The 23,872-nt window shown below is 34.5% G+C and overlaps 1 protein-coding gene across 4 annotated transcripts in view; it reads left to right on the forward strand.

The window, feature by feature from the left end:
• The window catches only part of LOC114326188 (telomerase-binding protein EST1A-like), a 412,813-nt gene that overhangs the window by 17,479 nt on the left and 371,462 nt on the right, over positions 1-23,872 (forward strand). For 3 of the 4 annotated variants that reach the window (XM_028274455.2, XM_050648854.1, XM_050648853.1), the window contains exons 4-5: positions 5,519-5,690; positions 6,230-6,404. In XM_028274455.2, coding sequence (XP_028130256.2) covers positions 5,519-5,690; positions 6,230-6,404 — 347 coding nt within the window. Of the gene's footprint in view, positions 1-2,959; positions 3,070-5,518; positions 5,691-6,229; positions 6,405-23,872 lie in introns of those variants that run through there. The other variant, XM_050648856.1, reaches the window with a different exon arrangement.

Raw genomic sequence — 23,872 nt, forward strand, 5'->3', positions numbered from 1 at the left:
AGGTGTGCGACACGGATGTGTTCTCTCCCCTCTCTGAACAAATTTTTAAAAAGCACTGGATGAAGCAATCGAAGGCATAAAAATCAATGGAGAATTGACAAATAACATCCGATATGCGGACGATACCGTCGTACTTACCAGTAGTATCGATGAACTTCAGTATGTTATGGACAGGGTACAAAGAGCGAGTGAAGAAAGAGGACTTAACCTCAACATAAATAAAACAAAATGGATGCTGGTCAGCAAAACTCAAAAACCTGCCAGAAAATTGAAAATTAAAAATCAACTAATTGAACACGTTGACTCGTATATACAGGGTGAGGCAGATAAAGGGCCTATTAGAAATATCTCGAGAACTAAAGGTAACAAAGATATTCTAGTTCAATCAGAGAGTGCAGCAAGCACCTCTACCGGTTTCGAAACTTATTAGTCTTTCATAAGAAGGCACATACGCTGCTCTCTCTGACCCAACCAAGGCAAACCCCGGCGTGAAGTTACGGATTGCAACGAACGAAATGGCAGGGATGCCCTAGCGGCAAAAAGACTAAGTTTTCAATCTAATAGCACATAAAATAATACCAAAAATATTACTCTACATCCCACCAGATTGAAAACAATGGGAACCTTCTCTGGTTACACCTCTGAGGCTTCTAAAATTTGCAAGCCATAACGGATGCTGAGACTAAAGAAGATGAGGGAATTTTACAATTTATAATTCACGTCCCATCTCCTCAGCACGGTAAAGTTCCAACGAGAATGGTTCCCTTCGTACTCCAATCAGAGTAAACATGTAAATAAAAAATGAATAACCATTTTCAATTTCGTTTCAACACGAAACTACAGCCGCATCATATTCTAGTTCAATCAGAGAGTGCAGCAAGCACCTCTACCGGTTTCGAAACTTATTAGTCTTTCATGAGGAGGCACATATGCTGCTCTCTCTGACCCAACCAAGGCAAACCCCGGCGTGCAGTTACGGATTGCAACGAACGAAATGGCAGAGATGCCCTAGCGGCAACTGTTAGCAAAATACTAAGTTTTCAATCTAATAGCATATAAAATTAGTAGACTATTAGTTAGCACATAAAAGTCTTACAATCCTGCTATTTAAAAAGGGCGACAGAAAGGACATAAAAAATTACAGACCCATCTCACTGCTGTCGCAAACTTATAAAACTATTCATGAGGATTATCAACAACAGGCTAACACACAAATTGGACTCATATCAACCAGTAGAGCAGGCAGGATTCCGAAAGGGATATAGCGCCACTGACCATCTTCTAACAATTAGGACACTAATAGAGAAAGCTAACGAATACCATATAGATCTGCACTTAGCGTTCGTTGACTACGAAAAAGCATTTGACAGCGTGGAAATGTGGGCAATAGAAAAAGCTATAAACAACTGTAGAATAGATTCCAGATACAGAATGCTAATACATAATATAAGAAAGCAACAATGACAGTACAATTGGAAGAAACCACAAAACCCATACCAATTAACAGAGGAGTGCAACAGGGAGATGTTATTTTTCCTAAACTATTTACATTAGCACTGGAAGATGTTTTCAAAACAATGGAATGGACAAACATGGGAATAAACATAAATGGAAAGAAACTAAACTAAGATATGCAGACGATGTACTAGTAATAGCATCAAGTTTTGAAGAACTACAAACTATGCTAACCGAACTAGCAAATGAATCCGAACAAATAGGCCTAAAAATGAATTTTGCCAAAACAAAAACAATGACAAACACACAAGATAATAGAAACGTAATACTAAACGACACCACAATAGAAGCGGTTAATGATTATATATTATATATTTGGGACAGATAATAAAAATAAATAAGGAAAACCAAATAGCTGAGGTAAAAAGAAGGGTCAGATTAGCCTGGGCAGGATTTGGGAAATTAAAATGGGTCCTAAAGAATAAAAACATACAACAATACTTAAAAACAAGAGTATTTGACCAGTGCATACTCCCAATTCTCACATACGCATGCCAAACATGGACCTTGACCAAGGCAAACATGGATAAAATAATGACACAACGAGCCATGGAGAGAGCAGTGTTAGGAGTAAAATTAACAGACAAAAAGCAAAACAACTGGGTAAAAAATAAAACAAAAGTCAAAGACGCAGGACAACATATAGGCAGCCTAAAATGGAGCTTCGCAGGTCATAACTCTAGACAAACGGAAAATAGGTGGAATACCACGATACAACAATGGAGACCATGGACAGGAAAGAGAGCGACCCCAGATGAGATGCGGAAAAGGCCTTTAACTGATAGGAGGAACGCACTGGAAACAGAAAGCACTAAACAGAAGCGAACGGAGGAAACTGGGGGAAGCCTATGTTCAAAATTGGACGAATTAAAGGGCAAAAGAGGAAGAAGAAGCCCATAAAATAATACCAAAAATATTACTCTACATCCCACCAGATTGAAAACAATGGGAACATTCTCTTGTTACACCTCCGAGGCTTCTAAAATTTGCAAGCCATAACGGATGCTGAGATTAAAGAAGATGAGGGAATTTTACAATTTATAATTTACGTCCCATCTCCTCAGCACGGTAAAGTTCCAACGAGAATGGTTCCTTTCGTACTCCAATCAGAGTAAACATGTAAATCAAAAATGAATAACCATTTTCAATTTTGTTGCAACACGAAACTCTAGTTTGAATCATAGGTGCTTTACTTCAGAGGCTTTTAATATCATATCTAATAGTTCAGTTTTTTGAATCTCTTTGGTTTTTAGTTCATTTCGTTGTAGTATTTTACGTCAAATGTCGACTTTCATTTTATATAACTCCCTCAAAACACAGGAACTCGCTTGTTTCGTATGAAATTCCGATTTTTAGTTTTTTATTTAAACCATTACCCAATTGGCATCCATCCAACACGATTTGTATTTGTATACTAGTCTAGCTATCATGAATCAGACAGTCGCCTAACATAACCGCAGCGTAACAATTTCTGAAATTAAAAAGTTTAATTAATCGGTCCACTCGTTTTTCGTTTATTTATTTTTTGTGTTGTGATAATGGGAAAGGATCAAGGTAGGGCGGATCAATTTTTGCTTTTTTTATTTTTCGGTGGACTAGAAAAAGTTTTTTCACATCGAGATAGATTGTTCTATTTCTGTTTTGTTTTGAATTGTTGTTCAGGTTCAAAGACATTTAAATTATACAGTTTTATCGATAAATTTAATCGCTTCCTCAGATGTACAATTCGATAAATTATTTATTTTTCATTAACTTTTTGTTTGTAATGCTGTATTAAGTACTTTCTTGAGATGCAACAGAAAATATTATTTCTTAGAACAATATTATTTCAGAGAAGAAAGAATTTCTCAGTACTTATGAGTAATAGGTGTTTTTTGCAAGTTTTTTTTGTTTTTGAATGATTTTTTTTACTTAAATAAAATTCCAAAATTAAAGTAAAGATGATTCAGACTGTTCCTGACTATTCCTGAATGTTTGACTTAAAATTTCAAAACTTCTTTTAAAGTATTGAAGTATTTATATTTTTATTGAAGTATTTTTATTGAAGTATTGTCTCCGAAATCTTCAAAATACACCTTTACTATCGTATCCAAACTGGGGCCTTGTTGTGCTTTACAAACCCGTACAATTTCAGATGGATCCATGAATTAGTTTAAAAGTGATTTATAATTTGTCTACTACCTATCCGGTCGTGTCTGTGGCTCTAGTTCTTTATTTCTGGTGGTCTGAAATCTCCTTCAACTTTGTCCTGCGATCGTATCATGGTCTCCCTTTTTGGCCTTTCCGCTTCTGGCGTCCAGACTGCAAAACGTCTGGTACCCGGTGAGGTGAGGTTAGGTTCAGTATGAGTGGGCGTCTAGCCATCCTTCCATTCGACTATTGTGCAACACCACTAGGTTAGTCTTAAGTTGTACGTTCAGCCCAACCTTTTTAACAAAGTCTATTATGGCACTTTGGTGACACTTCTACGAAATCGTACGGCTTTAGTTGATCATGCTCAAATGTGTTGAGCCTTATCCTATCCAACCCTGGGCAGCTGTACAGAACGTTTTCCGCCGTCTCGCCATCAACCTGACATAATATACAATTTGCATTTTCTGTGAGTCAAATTTTGTTCATGTGCCCCTTGAGGCAACAGTGTTCTGTTAGGAGACCTACCATAGTTCGTATCTAGTAGATCTTAGAGATAGATCTAAGAGTAAACTTAATTTGTTGCAATTTCCGATTCAATCAGATTCTGAATACAGTTCCAAACTAACTTGGAGTCAATCTGATTCGATTCCGGTGCCTTTAATGCCGCTTGGCTATCACATATAATTTGTATAGATCGTCCCTGCAGTTCTTCTTTATTAGTTCCTGCAGGTACATCTCTATAGCATAAATTTCCGCTTGGAAGATATTAGTTTGATTACCTAGACTTTCACTAAGGCTTGGTTTTTCTCTACTCCATATACTCCAGCTCCAATTCCTTCATCAATTTTAGGGCCGGCAGAGGTACCAGCATTGTTCTGCCATTATGAGATTTATTTTATTCGACTCACCTGCGTTTCTTCCAAAAAAAAAATAGCTTTTCGAAATTATATTTAGATTGCATTGCATGTGGTACCATTGCCAACTTTGGGCAATTTTTAATTATCCCCCCAGACTTGATCCCAACATCCTTTTGCACTGATTCCTGGCCTCTTATCCACCTTCTGGATGCTCCTACATTCGCCTCCTTCTCCATCCATATTTGTCATGAAGGGAGGTCAAGCATGACCTCCATGGAGGCGGTTGGGATAGTCGACATCGTTCCTGTTATGATTAGGCATGCTTCTCGTTGAAGCTTATTCACCTTCTCTTTGGTGGTCTTTTGTTGGAATTTAAACCACCATATTAGTGCGCCCTACGTAATCATAGGTCTGACTACAGTCATATATAGCTAGTACATCTGATTATTTCTCACATATCCTTCGACATGTTAAAGGGAAAGCCTTGCTTTGTTGGTTATTCTTACCAAATGGGCGTTCCATGTATGCCGCATGTCTAGTATTATGCATGCCACAGTAGGCATCCAGATGTTATCTAAGTTCCGACTCCTTGTGAAACTGACTACTACCGTTTTAATGGGATTGACAGGGAGTTGTCCCTGTCGCACCATCTAGTAATGAAATATTTAATGTTCTTTGGAGTGTGCTGGACTGCACTTGTCCCAGTGTGCGTAAAGGAACGAGATCAAGTCATCATCAGTCCACCAGGAGTGACCACAGGGAGAAAGAACTGTCCCTGTAGGCATCCCCCAGCTGTTTTGGCCAAACTCTCCTCTCCTTGTAGTTCTGTTAGAATCAGTCTATTTTCCAGCATTGCTTTGATCCAGTTGCATACGGTAACCAATATTCCTTTTGATGATGCTGCATCATAAAGAAAATTTGGTATTGCATTATTAAATGCGCCTGCATTAATTAAAATTTCTGCCATTGTCACGTCTTTGATTAAACAACTTAAAAATAATCTTTTGTTGCAGGAGTGAACAATGGTTCCGCCAACTCCAACTGGAACCGGTCACGCGACACCCGCAGCGTCGAACCTTCCGGGCCTCCAAGTCGCAACTACAACGAAAAAATCCAGTCAAAGCCACCTAGTGGCAGAAGACATAGTTTAGTCGGAATGGATCAATTTAATAACCTGCCTCCAAGGTGAGTACTTTTATACCATACGTTTAGTTTTCGAAACGCTAAAATCGGCAACATTGCATATGGGAATGAGTTGAATTGCCACTGTAGAATCGACGAATGACTGAATAAATCCGCGCGACTCGTGTGCGGGAAGCGGGGCAGCAGTGTTGCCATGTATTGAGTGTACCCAATATGTATATCTAATTTAAAAGTAAACACACGGTATTATATTGCTTAATTGAAAATACATGAAGTGACGGACAAACGAGAGTTGCTAAGTGTAATAATGCTTGAGGAAAGGCACTATCTGGAAGAAAGTTCTTTTCAATGTTAAGGGGACAATAATAACACATCTTTACCGGACGACGTCTCCGTTTATTCTGATTTTCTAATTAAATATAAAAATGTATTCTTGCAATAATTACACCAATTACTTACAGAACAGAAGAGCGACATTCCTTAAACTACATATGGTCCACGAAATAGAAGACTATTTCCTTTTATTGTGCTGATATATACCACTAATTATTGCCTTTTGTTCACCAAAGTTTATGTTGTAGGTTGCAAAAGAAATATTTAGAAGAGAATAAAATCAAAATACCACCTCAGCCACCGACGGAAGAAAATCATTGGGACGGAAGTAGCGTCACTTTTCAGAAAAATCCAAATTATTCTCAAATGGGGGGAGCTTACTATACACTGCCCATGTCGCCAGCTTCCCATCACCATCAAAACGTAAGTGAAATATTACAATAGAAATTTTAGAATTACATTTGTTGTTCTGAAGCTATTTTCTTGTGACATTTTTATAATCAATTACTTTTAATGGGAAACGTTAATAAAATCATTTTTTTGGTAAAATTGTGGCTTATTTCCCATTAAAAGTAATTGATTACATTTGTGTCAGACAATCAACCCTGTGATGTATCACTCAAGGTAAAATAACGTAAAGTTATCCTGTAGCTAAGTTCTAATCGTCGAATTGGTGTGATGTATCATATTTAACTTAACTACTTGCTTCACTTCTTGAGTTATCTGATGTATCCACTGTCATTTTATAACGCAAGTTATAAAATGATATAATCGCGTATAGTGTAGGAAACAGAGGTTGAACCTTGCAAAATGGACACAAGTCCGGTTTTATTTTTTTTCTGGCATATCAAGGGGTGCTTATTATAAGACTAACTTTTTCTGAAAAAATTTCGCCCCGGAACCCCCCTTTTCACCCCTTTAAAGGGGGTAATTTATGGTTTTTGCAGAACGTAGCCCTTCCTGTACCTTTTACAAAAAATTTCTTTTATAGAAATATGAAGAGGACTATATTTTCTACGACTTATTTCCGACAGCATCTCTCTATCATCCACCGTTTAGCAAGGGTGGCGCCCCAAAGTTGACAAGTTTTTAAAAAAGATGTTTTTAGAAAAAATATATTTTTCGCTAACTGTAACGGAAATTAAAAAGAAATGCTACGGAGATTATTCACAAATATATAATTGATTTTTTCGTATAGGTTTCACTTAAGGGTAATTGCCCTTTTTTTAATTACAGGGTGTTACATTAAAAAAAACCCCTTTTTATACCATCTGAACCGTTTATGCTAGAGTAAAAAGACTTTCAGCGATTACCGATGTACTGGTGTTATTTACAAATTTGTATAATGCACCCCCATTTTTTCCCCGGAACCACCCAAAAAAGAAGAAGAATTAATAAATAAAGTGATTTTCTTGGAATCCTTCACACACAATGCCCTTCATTAATATGCTTCATATATCATTTTGTGCAAGTTATTATTACCCATGCATGGACACTAAACGCGATTTCCTAGTGCAACCCTTGTAGCCAAAAACAATAAATAAAATGGGGGGTTAAAATTTTTTTTTTGTTTTTTGCCTTTTGATCCATATGGGCATATGCTTCATCAATAGTGCTTTTCAAAAATATATATGGTTATTGCAACATCCCTGCGCAAACCACCCCTATCCTTGAAAATATACTGCAGAAACTACCCCTATACCTTATCCAGCATGTTTTTACGATTTTCTCATTACCTATTCATTTTTTTTAAACAAAACTTATACAAGGTTAAAGACCACTATTTACTCTAAAAATTAGGTCCTATTCATTTTTTTCGTTTAAGCAACCGTTACGGCACAGTGGCGCCGTAAACCTCATATATGCTTTGACGGGCTCCAGTTTTTGTTTATTTTTTCGTCATCTGTTTGTTTTATTGATAAAGTACTTATGTAAAATAAAACAACACAGTGTAACCTACAAATCATGACCTATGCACATTTTACATTCTTTGCTCCCCAAAGCTACAGTGGTGGCCCAAAATAAATTTTTTCATATTTTCGCCACCTACACGCATTTTATTGTGTTAATGCTACCTTAATAGCACAATATTCACCCCTAAGTGGTCGCTAAGCAGTGGCGGATCCAGGGAAGGGTGATGGGGGCGATCACCCCCACCCCTCTCAAACCAAGTGATATTATATTTGAAGATTATAAAAATATTCATTTTTTTTTATAGAAATACTTATATAATATTAATATTATTTTTATAAGAATGACTTTTTATGCTTTAGCGACAGTAGCGGATCCAGCATCGTTAAGAGGGGGGTGCCAATTGTTTAAATTTCTATAAAAATAAATGAATATTTTTATAATCTTTGAATATAATATGACTTGGTTTGAGAGGGGGGGGAGGTGTTCACCCCCATCACCCCTCCCTGGATCCGCCACTGCGTAGCGACCACCTAAGGGTAAATATTGTGCTGTTAAGGTAGCATTAATGCAATAAAATGCATGTAGGTGGCAAAAATATGCAAAAATTTATTTTGGGCCACCACTGTGGCTTTGGGGAGCAAAGAATGTAAAATGTGCATAAGTCATAATTTGTAGGTTACACTGTGTTGTTTTATTTTGCATAAGTACTTTATCAATAAAACGAACAGATGACGAAAAAAAAAACAAAAACTGGAGCCCGCCAAAGCATATATGAGGTTTACGGCGCCACTGTGCCGTAACCGTTGCTTATACGAAAAAATGAATAGGACATAATTTTTAGAGTAAATAGTGGTCTTTAAGCTTATATAAGTTTTGTTTAAAAATAATACATAGGTAATGAGAAAATCGTAAAAACATGCTCGCCAAGGGATAGGGGTAGTTTCTGCAGTACATTTTCACGGATAGGGGTGGTTTTCGCAGAGATGTTGCAATAACCATATATATTTTTGAAAAGCACTATTGATGAAGCATATGCCCATATGGATCAAAAAGCAAAAAACAAAAAAAAATTTTCAACCCCCCATTTTATTTATTTTTTTTTGCTTAAGGGGTTGCACTAGGAAATTGCTTTTGGTGTCCATGCATGGGTAATAATAACGTCCACAAAATGATGTATGAAGCATATTAATAAAGGGCATTGTGTGTGAAGGATTCCAAGAAAATCAATTTATTTATTAATTCTTCTTTTTTTTGGGGTGGTTCCGGGGAAAAAATGGGGGTGCATTATACAAATCTGTAAATAGCACCAGTACATGGGTAATCGCTGAAAGTCTTTTTACTCTAGCATAAACGGTTCAGATGGTATAAAAAGAGGTTTTTTAAAATGTAACACCCTGTAATTAAAAAAAGGGCAATTATCCTTAAGTAAAACCTATACCAAAAAATCAGTCAATTATTTGTGAATAATTGCCGCAGGATTTCTTCTTAATTTCCGTTACAGTTAGGGAAAAATATATTTTTTTAAAAACATCTTTTTTAAAAACTTGTCAACTTTAGGGCGCCACCCCCGCTAAACGGTGGATGATAGAGAGATGGTGTTGGAAATAAATCGTAGAAAATATAGTCCTCTTCATATTTCCATAAAAGAAATTTTTTGTAAAAGTTACAGGAAGGGCTACGTTCCGCAAAAACCACAAATTACCCCCTTTAAAGGGGTGAAAAGGGAGGTTCCGGGGCGAATTTTTTTCAGAAAAAGTTAGTCTTATAATAAGCACCCCTTGATATATCAGAAAAAAAATAAAACCGGACTTGTGTCCATTTTGCAAGGTTCAACCTTTGTTTCCTACACTAGTAGTTATGTAAGGATTTGTAAGGTTAGGTTTATCTTTTGATTTGTTTTTAGAAATGTAGTTAATAAATGGCAATTAAAAACACGTAGATAATAAAATTAAAACAATGTTGTTCTGAAAAATTAAAACAATAATTAAAAATAAAAAAATAGACCTAATTTAAAAATAGAAGGTACTGTACACTTTTAAAAATAGAAAAATTATACAAAATACAAATTGAGAGATACAAGAATAAAAAATATGTTTTTAAATTTATAAACATCCAGGGATTTTACTGTTCTAAGTAACCTACTTTTACTTTTATGGTGGTATACCTTCCCATCGTTGTTCCCATCATTCTCTCTCTCGCTCCAACTTGTACTATTTCTACATAAAGTTCTCTTTGTTAGGCAGAACAATACTTACTTCCTTTTTTAACTTCTGGGAAGTAACTCGTCTAATAACGGTGAGCGATACATCACACGGAATTTACGTTAAAAGTTATTGAGACAATTATCTGTCAGAGTTATTTTAACTTAACACAAAACGTTAAAATTAGCTTCGGTGATACATCACAGGGCTGAATGATTTAATGGTTAAAATTTAACACAAGTTAGGGACATTAGTTTCTTGATTTGTATGTTCCTGTGCCCTTTTGCTGTATTTTACTACCCTCTTAAGACATTTTAGGTCATTAGATCAAAACAGAAGTTCAGATTTGCGGGAGAAGATCAAAAAAATAGCTAGGTTCACACCTTCATGTCACACACTTTTTTAAATGGAATTCTTCTTCTTCATGTGCCTATCCGTGATGAATGTTAGCGATCATCACGGCAATCGTTATTAGACGGAGAGGTAGCGCTGAAAAATCTATTTGAATTTACTAAAGCTAGATTTTTCACAGTTGATTACTGTGAGTGTGTAGAGAAACATACTGCGGTCGGTCAAGCGAAACGTAGAACAGGGGTTACTGAGAGGGTATCAAAGTTGCTTTCCTACGAAGGTAATTAAATCCATTTACTAAGGCTGAAAATCAATACACACATTCTAAATTAAATATAAATAAAAGTTATTATAGTTGGGCAGCTGTATGATGGGACAGAGCCGGTCGGTCGGCCCCAATAGTCGATTGAGGAAATAAAGCATTTTGGCTCGCAATTTTTTCGTCCAGCATGGATTTACTTGAAATTTTCACAGAAGGTAGGGAATAGTCCAAGGATCATTTTCTATATCATGCCGCTATCAAAAAACCCTCTAAAAAAGTCGATTTTTTCGTCGAAAAAAACTGTTATTTTCAAGCGCGAATAACTCGAAAAATATTAGTTTTACGAATAAAATGCAAAAAACATTTTTTTCTTAGAATCACTTTTTCCATCGAATTACATGGTTAAAATGTAATAAAAAATTCCCACCCCCGAGATGGGGTGGCAACCACCCCCAAGGTTTTAGCGTATGATAGCGGCAGAATATATAAAATGATCCTTGGACTATTCCCTACCCTCTGTGAAAATTTCAAGTAAATCCATGCTGGAAGAAAAAATTACGAGCCAAAATGCTTTATTTCCTCAATCGACTATTGGGGCCGACCGACCGGCTCTGTCCCGTCATAGAGCTGACCGACTATAATAACTTTTATTTATATTCAATTTAGAATGTGTGTACTGATTTTCAGCCTTAGTAAATGGATTTAATTACCTTCGTAGGAAAGCAACTTTGATACCCTCTCAGTAACCCCTGTTCTACGTTTCGCTTGACCGACCGCAGTATGTTTCTCTACACACTCACAGTAATTAACTGTGAAAAATCTAGCTTTAGTAAATTCAAAGAGATTTTTCAGCACTGCCTCTTGGTCTATATCTCATCTGCAGCAGTGGGGAAAACTGCACAGATGTTGTGGTGAATCAGGTTCTAAGGTTCTTTAACCATGATGTTCTTCCTGAACCTCGCTTTCCAAATATTTTTCCTTGCAGGATGGCCTGTAAGAGGCCATATCTGGATTCATTTTGCATAATGTGTCCGAAGTATTGTAACGTTCGCGATTTGATGGTGATCAGTACCTCTCGGTTCTTCTTCATTCTTCTGAGGACCTCCTCATTATGACCCCGTCAGTCCACGGGATTTTAAGTATTTTCCGATGTAGCCATGTCTCAAATGCTTCTAATTTTCTGCACATATCTTCATTCAATGTCCACGAAAAAAGGTCAGAGAAGACGTAGCATCGCAGCATTCTTACTTTTATACAAAGAAATATATATTGTGGCTCTTGAAGAAGGCCCCATGTGGTTGAAGGTTTTTTTTTACTAAGTTAATGGCACTGGCATAGCCAAAAGGCCAGTCATGTTTACTTATAGTTTTATCAACCATTGCTTACTTACATTTATAATATGTGGTACATTGAGTAACAATAATTTGTATACAATACAATAATAGTGTGTTAGTAAATGCCTAAGGATTTTGTTTACGTATTTTTATTTTTTTATGTATTTTTTTCTTTTTTTTTTTTTTTCTTTTTTTTCTTTTTTTAAATTTTTTATTTCTCTTCGTTTTATTAGGATTTATGTATATTTTTTTGATTGTTTTGTTTGTTTTGTTTTTTTTTGTTATTTTTTTTTATTTTTTAGTACATATTTTTTTTGTTGTTGTTTGCTTGTTTTTTTTTATTTATTGTTTTATTATTTTTTCGTTTTAGGCTTACAATAAAAATTTTTTTGTCTGTCGCAGTACTGCTTACAAAGTAATGTTAGTAGATTTTACATACTGATATATAATATTATAAATACTATTATCCTCTAATGTCAATAGATTTGAAACATTTATTGGAAATTTCATGTTGTAAGATATTCAATTTTGATAAAGCTTGTCAATTTCTAATTTTTTTAAACGGCATTCTAAAAGAATAGGTTGTAAATCGGCAATTTCATCACACAGACATTTATTATTATCTAACAAACCTATTTTACATTTATACACTGCAAATAAGGCATGGTTACATCGCATTCGACTTATAATCCGAATAATTAAACGATTACATATTATATTCTCAAACCATGGTTTGTCCCTTATTTTTGGTTGTATATTCTTAAAAACTGTCCCTTCTCTCCTAATTCATATTTTAGCTGCCAATTTTCCTTTAGTTCCTTTCGAAAAATTGGAATAAAGTCAGACTCTGGTATTTTTGATCCGAGTATTCTTCCATTTTTCGCATCATTTTTTGCTAAAGAATTCACTTCATTTTCATCTATACCTGAATGGGCTTTGATCCATGAAATATAATTTTTTTCCCCTACTTAATACATTGTGATACAATTCCAAAATATCAAGCAGTATATAATTTAAATTAGGATTTAAACAAATGTTTTTAAGGTTTTCTACAGAACTTTTAGAGTCTGTGAATATAACAAATGTATCATCTTCTTGTTCTAAACACATACTAATTCCTAGTTTTATGGCAATAAGCTCTGCACTGAAAATTGACAACATTTTTGGTAGTTTGTATATTAACTTAATATTTTTAGAAGGGTAATAAACGGCACAACCAACTCCATGTTCCGATTTCGATCCATCAGTATAAATTTTTTCATACTCCTTCCACTTAACTGTACAATCCCGATAATATTCTTTTTGTATAATATCACTGTTTTGACACAAGTATCTAACATTAATATGACTCTTTAGGGGATACAATTGGATTGATAAAGTTGTTCATATCTGTGCAGTGGCGGATATAGGAAAATATTTTGGGGGGGCCCAATAACCGGGGAATCCGGGGGGGGGGGGTATGGAATAAGCAGAGGGGGGTTCGGGTATACTCCCACGAAAAAAAATTTAAAGAATTGGTATATTTTTATTTTAATTTAATATTTTAAGTTTACAACTTTATTACAACTTTTTTATTTTAAGTTTACAACACAAAATCAAGGTTTCTTGGTACACTCGCAAACTTGTCAAGAACTTCTTCATTGCTTATTTTAAAGTCTCTGTGGATTGAAAGCAACGCTAGCCCATTAAGCCTATTTTCCGAAGTGCTATTTCTCAAGTATGTTTTTAGCCTTCTTAAACTTGAGAACGATCTTTCCACGGTTGCCACAGAAACAGGCAGAACTGCTAGCAGTTTTAATAGAACATAAATGTTTGGGAAGAAATCTTGGTCACATTTTTCAAGAGAGCTTACGGCTGACTTGGGAAGATTTTCATACTTCTCTTGGCTCCACCTTTCTTTCCACAGCATGAACTCGCTTTCCACAACCTCTTTATGGGACAAATCCTCTTCATAGGAATTGAAAGCAGGTTCCAATGCACAGAAATCAGTTTTGATACAAAATTCTGGAAGGATGTTTTGTAAGGATGCAACTGTTTCCTTGTGAGACTCAAAGCGTTCCTTCAGCGAATTGCAAAAATCGTCTAGGTAAGGTAAATAAACAGCTCGGCGATAGTACTCTTCTTGGGTACTGTATGGAACGTTGTTGCGGGCTGTTTGAAGGCGGCAAATTCTAGGAACCTCCTCTTTAATCTTAAGTTTGTCAGCCCGCTCCTGTATTTGACTATACAGGACTTTAAAGTTGTTATCGGCATTTTCCCTTTCTTTTGAAAGCAGATCTAAGACATTCGAAACATTTTTCACAGCCTGTGTGAGATCTAAGTTCTTTTTTTGAAGATTCTCAGATAAGTTATATGTTTTAGACAGCATATGGCTCAAAACAAAAGTATTTACAAGAAATTGAAATTGAGTGATAGAACTACCTAGAGCGTGTGCCTTAGGCGCTGAGTCACTTGATTCTTCTTCAATTTTCAAAAGGGAAAGACTGACGGGTTCCAATAGTTCCTTAAATAAAAGCACCGAGTCATGCCTCTCCACCCATCTTGTTTCACATAAAGAAATAAGTTTCTTTTTCTTTTGTTCAGGACAACATTCAGTAATGGTTAATTTTAATACTTCAGTTCTTTTGGCTGACTTATGGAAGAATGCGCAGACTTCTTTAATAACGCCCATGCAATTTTTTATAGAAGGTATGTTACTTGCATCTGATAAACATAAGTTTAGGGTATGTGAAGAACAGTGTGTGTACAACGCTAGAGGCAGTTTCTGTTTGATGCACGCTTGCACCCCTCTGAAGGGCCCTCTCATCGTGGAAGCACCATCGTACCCTTGGCCTCTCAATTTGTTCAGGTCAAGCCCTAAGCTTGACAAGGTATCCAAAACTGTGTTAGCTAATGCTGCCCCAGTAACGTCATACACTGGAACAAAAGTCAGGAAATCTTCTCTGATTTTATATGATGAGTCGTCGACATACCGTACACAAAGAGAAAACTGTTCAACTTGACTAATGTCAGTTGTTTCGTCTGCCAAAACAGAGTAAAAAATAGATTTTCTGACATTTGTGACAATCTGACTTTGAATCAAATGACCAAACGTGCTAATCAGTTCATTTTGAATAAAAGAACTTGTGTACATACTCTTACCACCACTGCTCAATAATTGAAGTTTTAGATCATTGTCTCCACTGTTAGCCCTGTATCTGAGCAAAGATCGGAAATTTCCATCATTTTTTTCTGGCTCTTCTAAGCCTATTCGTCCACTGTCACGGTGGCCTCTTAGTGCTATTTGTTGCCTCCCGCAAAATCTTATACTTTCTATTATAGGAATAAGCTTTTTCCTGTTTTCTTTAATATCTATTATTCTTTGAGCATTTAGTTGATTGATAACACTCTCCGATTTTTTAGTTACAACAGATTTTGTATTTTGAGCTACCAAAATTGATCGTTTGTGATATGTACATTTTTCGTGTTTACCAAATACTTCTTTTGCCTTTTTCAAATTAGTGAAAGCCTTATTTACCAATGCCCCTGACATTTGGTGGTCTCCTTTTCCTACAGTTTCGGAGTGAGAAAATATTACGCAGTATTTACAAAATGACCCAGATTTTTCCTCGGAATATGCTAACCACTTAAATTCTTCTAGCCATTTCATTTGAAAAGATCTAGCATGGTTTGAACTAGAAATAGTAGGAAATTTATATCCAATCGGAGGTTTCCAAACATTTTCTAACAGTGAATTTTTTTCTTCATTTGTTAATAGGCCTTGGGCCCGCATATACAATTATTATTTATGACCACACCGTTGAAACTTTTTGTACTTGTTATTTGGGTGGAGTCGGACAAATTTTGAGCTTGGCGCATTATGGTAGTGGGGCGTTTGTCTGTCAAGCGGTGACGAAGTTGTCAATTTTATGCAAGAAAAAAATTTATTACCACATTGGTCATTCTATTTTAATCAATGGATTTTATCATATAAACAACGAAAACAATTTTGTCGGACAAAAATATTGGGGCATATGACGCGTCGGACACGCTAAATATGTCAAATTTATGAAAATAATAAATTTATTACCACATCGGTACTTTTAACGGTATCTATCATAAAACCTTTTTACAATAATGTGGTAACCTTGTCGGACAATTTTCACGGGGCATATGCGCAGTCGGACGCACCGAAGATGTCAATTTCCTGAAAATTTTTTATTTATTACCACAGATGTCATTTTTATTTTGTACTGTTCTTTTACATGTGTAATGCATATTGGATCACTTGTCGGACAAAAATAATGGGGCGTTTTGGTACAATTAAAAGAAGAAGTAATTTTTATGCATACAGGGTGTTTGGTAAAGAATGGGCCATAGCTTAACCTCAGGTTCCTGAGGTTAAAATAGGCCGATTTAAGCTAACTTACCTTAGTACAAAGTTTATAATAGCCGAGATACAGGGTGTCAAAGTTAAACTTTTTTTTTATTTATTATTTAATATTTCCTGATAGGTATGAGATAACAACATGAAATTTTATATTTGGAGGTTTCTTGGGTCGAGAAATCTAAATTCCTTACCAAAAATTATGCATTGCCCAGAGGGCGCCACATATGCCTTTCAGCACTCATTTATTACGTTCAATTTTTTTTATCCCTCACTCTGTATAATTTTGACATTAAAATTTTTATTTTCCTATTAGTTTTACTTAATAAAGGTATACTTCTTTCATCTTCCTAAACTCAACCGTTTTCGAGATAAACGCATTTTAAATATGCGATACACCATCATTTTTAGCATAATATCATTGAAGTTACACCCGAAAAATAACTTAAAATTTATGAAAATAATAAATTTATTACCACATGGATAATTTTAACGGTATCTACCATAAAACCTTTTTACAATAATGTGGTAACCTTGTCGGACAATTTTCACGGGGCATATGCGCAGTCGGACCCGCCGAAAATGTCAATCTCCTGAAATTTTTTTATTTATTACCACAGATGTTATTTTTATTTTGTACTGTTTTTTTACATGTGTAATGCATATTGGATCACTTGTCGGACAAAAATAATGGGGCGTTTTGGTACAAATTAAAAAAAATTAATTTTTATACATTTTTGACTTCATATTAAATTACGTATTTTTCGGCTCATATTACCCGTATGCGCGCCAATGGTGAATATTAAATTCTTAACTGTAGTTAAAAATGTGCAATAACTACCTCTTAAAACCCACCAAATTTCATTTGCATATCTCAACTGGTTTTAAAGCAATAAATAAATCGTCAGTTTGTCAGAAAAACTTCAACACCCCATATCTCGGAAACGATGCATTTGTGGACATACGTTTTTCTCGTAAAGCAAACTGACTTTATTCTGTCATGCACAATTACTCCTTAAAGTTTGCCATTTAAAAACACACTTTGTCTATGAAAAACATGGCTAGTTATTAAAGTCCTTAACTTTTTTATTATCCAACATAAACGAATGAATGAAAAAACTGAATGTTGAGAAGGAATGAGGCTATAGTTAGGTATTAATTTTAGTATTTTATAGATGCTAGAATATTCCACGGGGTGATGCGAACTTTGAGAAAAAACATTTTTCCCTTTTTAAATAGAAATTGAATAAAATTTCTGAGATCGGTAACTTTTGAATGGTATATACAATTTTCAAAATTACAATGGGATAAGACAGGGAGATTCCCTGAGTCCTCTGTTGTTCAACCTGATCATGGACGAAATAATAAAAAAAGTAAGAACAAAAAAAGAATACCAAATGGGAGAAAAACCACTTAAAATAATCAGCTATGCAGACGACGCAATACTAATCTCTCAAAGTGAAGATGATTTACAACGTATGCTGCACGAATTTAATATAACCGCTAGAAAATTTAACATGTAAATTTCCCTAAAAAAGACTAAATGCATGGTTATAACAGCAGATCTAATAAGGTGTAAATTAGAGCTGGAGGGTCAAATAATAGAACAAGTCATGGATTTTAAATATCTAGGCATCACACTATGCAGCTACGGAAAGCTCGAAACAAAAGTGGAAGATCAGGTGAATAAAGCAAACAGAGCCGCAGGTTGCCTGAATGAAACAATATAGAGAAATGAAAACATCAGAAAAGAAGTGAAAGGCAGAATTTACAAAAGAGTCATCAGACCAATAATGACATACGCGGCAGAAACACAACCTGATACAGAAAGGACAAAAAGAATGCTATAGAAACAGCAGAGATGAAAACATTGCGAAAAATCGATGGTAAGACGCTGTGGGATAGAGCTAGAAGTGCAGATATATGAAGGAGATGCAAGGTGGACAACATTAATAACTGGGTGAAACAGAGGTGTAACCAGGATGATCCTTAGGGGGAGTTACGTCTACTTGAAGGTCTCTGGGGGTATGGAATAATAATTGTGTTAAGCGTATAGAGCTCAAAGTACATCCAAAAGGGGGGTTATAACCCCCAAAACCACCCCCTGGTTACGCCTATGGGGTGAAAAGCAGAAGAGTAGAATGGAACGACCACATAAGCCGAATGACAACAAATAGAGTAGTAAGGACGGTCAGAGAAGGTTCCCCAATAGGAAGACGATCAGTGGGAAGACCACGAAAAAGGTGGAATGACAACTTACTGGAGGCACATTGAAAAACAGACAGAGTAATGTCTATATAAAAGGAAGAAGAAGAAGAAGAAGAAGAAGAAGAGAAGAATTTTCAAAATTAAACATGCTTTGGAAAGGTAATGTTCAGTACTAAAGGAAGCTGTAAAGTCGGACTTAAATTTTCTAAATTTTTGGGAGTTTTGGGGACGAGAACGAAAAACAGACTCTAAATGGGACGTAAAATCCACACCCTTGGACCAAAATGGATGGTGGACATATATCTCTTTTCCTATATTTTAAGATTGGATTTGGCCCAATTTTTTCAATTCAGTCACATTTAGAAAATCGAAAATTTCTTGTATAATATAGTGTCGCATGTACGGGAACAGCCGTTCTCTGGGATATAAAAAAATAATAAGCATCAAGGAGACTAAAGCGAACTATAAACAATTTTTCTCGGTTAGATCTACATAGATCAAACTGAAAATTTGTAGAAATACACCTTATAATATTTATAAGGACGTAACGTAGAGAACATTCCTTCTTCTTCTTCTTTCTCATAATCCTTAGTGCCCTTCAGGGCGTCGGATGTCGGGTTCCGCCTTGTAGAGAACATTCTAAAATTTTAAAAAAAATTTCCGAAATTTTCCCTCTTGTCGGAAAATCTTTTTGGAAAATTTTGTGTACAATTCTTTGTCATGCCCTTTTAAGTGTAGTACTTAGCGTGTGTACCAATTTTTAGCTAAATCGATTCAAAAGTAACCGAGAAACACTGTTTTAAATTTTTTTTGATAATACCTCTTCGTCGATAGCCTAAAAGAATTAAGATTTCTGTTAGTTTGCCCCAACATTTTTGTCAGACAATTATATTTTTTGTTTAAGAATAACTTGTAACCTACTACTTTTGTCGGAAAAATGGTTGTAAAGATAAGGGATGCACGAACCCAGCATAATTTGAAAGTATACTTTACTAATAAAAATAAATTTTTTGTCCGACTGTCGAGTTGCCCCAATATTTTTGTCCGACACTTCGATTTTTTGATTAAGAATATAATTACTTATAACCTACTAATGTTGTCGGAAAAATGGTTTTAAAGGTAAGGGTTGCACGAACCCAGTAAGGTTCAAAAGACAGTTTATTAATAAAAATTAAATTTTTTGTCCTACTTTGGATTTGACCCAATATTTTTGTCGGGCACTTAGATTTTTTGATTTGGAATATAACTACTTATAACCTGATACTTGTGTCGGAAATTTTTTTTTATTTCTAGAAAAAAAACTACAGCACGATGTTTGTCGTTGCTCAAGGAGTATGTACACAAATTATCAGATCACAATTTTTCTAAAATTTTCCCTCTTGTCGGAAAATTTTTTAAGAAAATTTTGGGTTCCGATCTACGTCATACCCTTTTAAATGCTTTACTAAGTGTGTGTACCAATTTTCAGCTAAATCGATTCAAAAGTAACCGAGAAACACTGTTTTAAATTTTTTTTTTGATAATACCTCCTCGTCGATAGCCTAAAAGAATTAAGTTTTCTGTTCGTTTGCCCCAACATTTTTGTCAGACAATTATATTTTTTGTTTAAGAATATAATTACTTGTAACCTACTACTTTTGTCGGAAAAATGGTTGTAAAGATAAGGGATGCACGAACCCAGCATAATTTGAAAGTATACTTTACTAATAAAAATAAATTTTTTGTCCGACTGTCGAGTTGCCCCAATATTTTTGTCCGACACTTTGATTTTTTGATTAAGAATATAATTACTTATAACCTACTAATGTTGTCGGAAAAATGGTTTTAAAGGTAAGGGTTGCACGAACCCAGTAAGGTTCAAAAGACAGTTTATTAATAAAAATTAAATTTTTTGTCCTACTTTGGATTTGACCCAATATTTTTGTCGGGCACTTAGATTTTTTGATTTGGAATATAACTACTTATAACCTGATACTTGTGTCGGAAATTTTTTTTTATTTCTAGAAAAAAAACTACAGCACGATGTTTGTCGTTGCTCAAGGAGTATGTACACAAATTATCAGATCACAATTTTTCTAAAATTTTCCCTCTTGTCGGAAAATTTTTTAAGAAAATTTTGGGTTCCGATCTACGTCATACCCTTTTAAATGCTTTACTAAGTGTGTGTACCAATTTTCAGCTAAATCGATTCAAAAGTAACCGAGAAACACTGTTTTAAAATTTTTTTTTGATAATACCTCCTCGTCGATAGCCTAAAAGAATTAAGTTTTCTGTTCGTTTGCCCCAACATTTTTGTCAGACAATTATATTTTTTGTTTAAGAATATAATTACTTGTAACCTACTACTTTTGTCGGAAAAATGGTTGTAAAGATAAGGGATGCACGAACCCAGCATAATTTGAAAGTATACTTTACTAATAAAAATAAATTTTTTGTCCGACTGTCGAGTTGCCCCAATATTTTTGTCCGATACTTTGATTTTTTGATTAAGAATATAATTACTTATAACCTATTAATGTTGTCGGAAAAATGGTTTTAAAGGTAAGGGTTGCACGAAACCAGAAATGTTTAAAAGACAGTTTATTAATAAAAATTAAATTTTTTGTCCGACTTTGGATTTGACCCAATATTTTTGTCGGACACTTAGATTTTTTGATTTGGAATATAACTACTTATAACCTGATACTTGTATCGGAAATTTTTTTTTATTTCGAGAAGAAAAACTACAGAACGATGTTTGTCGTTGTTCAAGGAATATGTACACAAATTATCAGATCACAATTTTTCTAAAATTTTCCGTCTTGTCGGAAAATTTTTTAAGAAAATTTTGGGTTCCGATCTACGCCATACCCTTTTAAATGCTTTACTTGGTGTGTGTACCAATTTTCAGCTAAATCGATTCAAAAGTAACCGAGAAACACTGTTTTAAAATTTTTTTTTTGATAATACCTCCTCGTCGATAGCCTAAAAGAATTAAGTTTTCTGTTCGTTTGCCCCAACATTTTTGTCAGACAATTATATTTTTTGTTTAAGAATATAATTACTTGTAACCTACTACTTTTGTCGGAAAAATGGTTGTAAAGATAAGGGATGCACGAACCCAGCATAATTTGAAAGTATACTTTACTAATAAAAATAAATTTTTTGTCCGGCTGTCGAATTGCCCCAATATTTTTGTCCGACACTTTGATTTTTTGATTAAGAATATAATTACTTATAACCTACTAATGTTGTCGGAAAAATGGTTTTAAAGGTAAGGGTTGCACGAACCGAGAAAGGTTTAAAAGACAGTTTATTAATAAAAATTAAATTTTTTGTCCGACTTTGGATTTGACCCAATATTTTTGTCGGACACTTAGATTTTTTGATTTGGAATATAACTACTTATAACCTGATACTTGTGTCGGAAATTTTTTATTATTTCGAGAAAAAAAACTACAGAACGATGTTTGTCGTTGTTCAAGGAGTATGTACGCAAATATCAGATCACAATTTTTCTAAAATTTTCCCTCTTGTCCGAAATTTTTTTGGGAAAATTTTGGGTACAGCTCTACGTCATACCCTTTTAAATGTTTTACTTAGTGTGTGTACCAATTTTCAGCTAAATCGATTCAAAAATATCCGAAAAAATCTGTGTTAAAATATTTTTGGATAATACCTCCTCGTCCATAGCCTAAAAGAATTAAGTTTCCTGTTCGTTTGTCCCAACATTTTTGTCAGAAAATTACATTTTTTGTTTAAGAGTATAATTACTTTTATCCTACTGCTCTTGTCGGAAAAATGGTTGTAAAGATAAGGGATGCACGAACCCAGAATAGTTTAAAAGTATAGTTTATTAATAAAAATTAAATTTTTTGTCCGACTTTGGATGTGCCCCACTATTTATGTCGGGCACTTAGATTTTTTGATTTGAAATATAACTACTTATAACTTGATACATGTGCTGAAAATTTTTTTTTAATTCGAGAAAAAAAATACAGAACGATGTTTGTCGTTGTTCAAGGAGTATGTACACAAATTATCAGATCACAATTTTTCTAAAATTTTCCCTCTTGTCGGAAAATTTTTTAAGAAAATTTTGGGTTCCGATCTGCGTCATACCCTTTTAAATGCTTTACTTAGTGTGTGTACCAATTTTCAGCTAAATCGATTCAAAAGTAACCGAGAAACACTGTTTTAAATTTTTTTTTGATAATACCTCCTCGTCGATAGCCTAAAAGAATTAAGTTTTCTGTTCGTTTGCCCCAACATTTTTGTCAGACAATTATATTTTTTGTTTAAGAATATAATTACTTGTAACCTACTACTTTTGTCGGAAAAATGGTTGTAAAGATAAGGGATGCACGAAGCCAGCATAATTTGAAAGTATGCTTTATTAATAAAAATAAATTTTTTGTCCGACTGTCGAGTTGCCCCAATATTTTTGTCCGACACTTTGATTTTTTGATTAAGAATATAATTACTTATGATCTACTAATGTTGTCGGAAAAATGGTTTTAAAGGTAAGGGTTGCACGAACCCAGTAAATTTTAAAAGACAGTTTATTAATAAAAATTAAATTTTTTGTCCGACTTTGGATTTGACCCAATATTTTTGTCGGACACTTAGATTTTTTGATATAGAATATAACTACTTATAACCTGATACTTGTGTCAGAAATTTTTTTTAATTGGAAAAAAAAAAACTACAGAACGATGCTTGTCGTTGTTCAAGGAGTATGTAAGCAAATATCAGATCACAATTTTTCAAAAATTTTCCCTCTTGTCCGAAATTTTTTTGGGAAAATTTTGGGTACAGCGCTACGTCATACCCTTTTAAATGTTTTACTTAGTGTGTGTACCAATTTTCAGCTAAATCGATTCAAAAATAACCGAAAAAATCTGTTTTAAAATATTTTTGGATAATACCTCCTCGTCCCTAGCCTAAAAGAATTAAGTTTCCTGTTCGTTTGCCCCAACATTTTTGTCAGACAATTACATTTTTTGTTTAAGAGTATAATTACTTGTATCCTACTACTTTTGTCGGAAAAATGGTTGTAAAGATAAGGGATGCACGAACCCAGAATAGTTTAAAAGTATAGTTTATTAATAAAAATTAAATTTTTTGTCCGACTTTGGATGTGCCCCACTATTTATGTCGGGCACTTAGAGTTTTTGATTTGAAATATAACTACTTATAACCTGATACATGTGCTGAAAATTTTTTTTTAATTGGAGAAAAAAAATACAGAACGATGTTTGTCGTTGTTCAAGGAG

Source organism: Diabrotica virgifera, chromosome 4 (genome assembly GCF_917563875.1).
Source record: "Diabrotica virgifera virgifera chromosome 4, PGI_DIABVI_V3a".
Lineage (NCBI taxonomy): Eukaryota > Metazoa > Arthropoda > Insecta > Coleoptera > Chrysomelidae > Diabrotica > Diabrotica virgifera.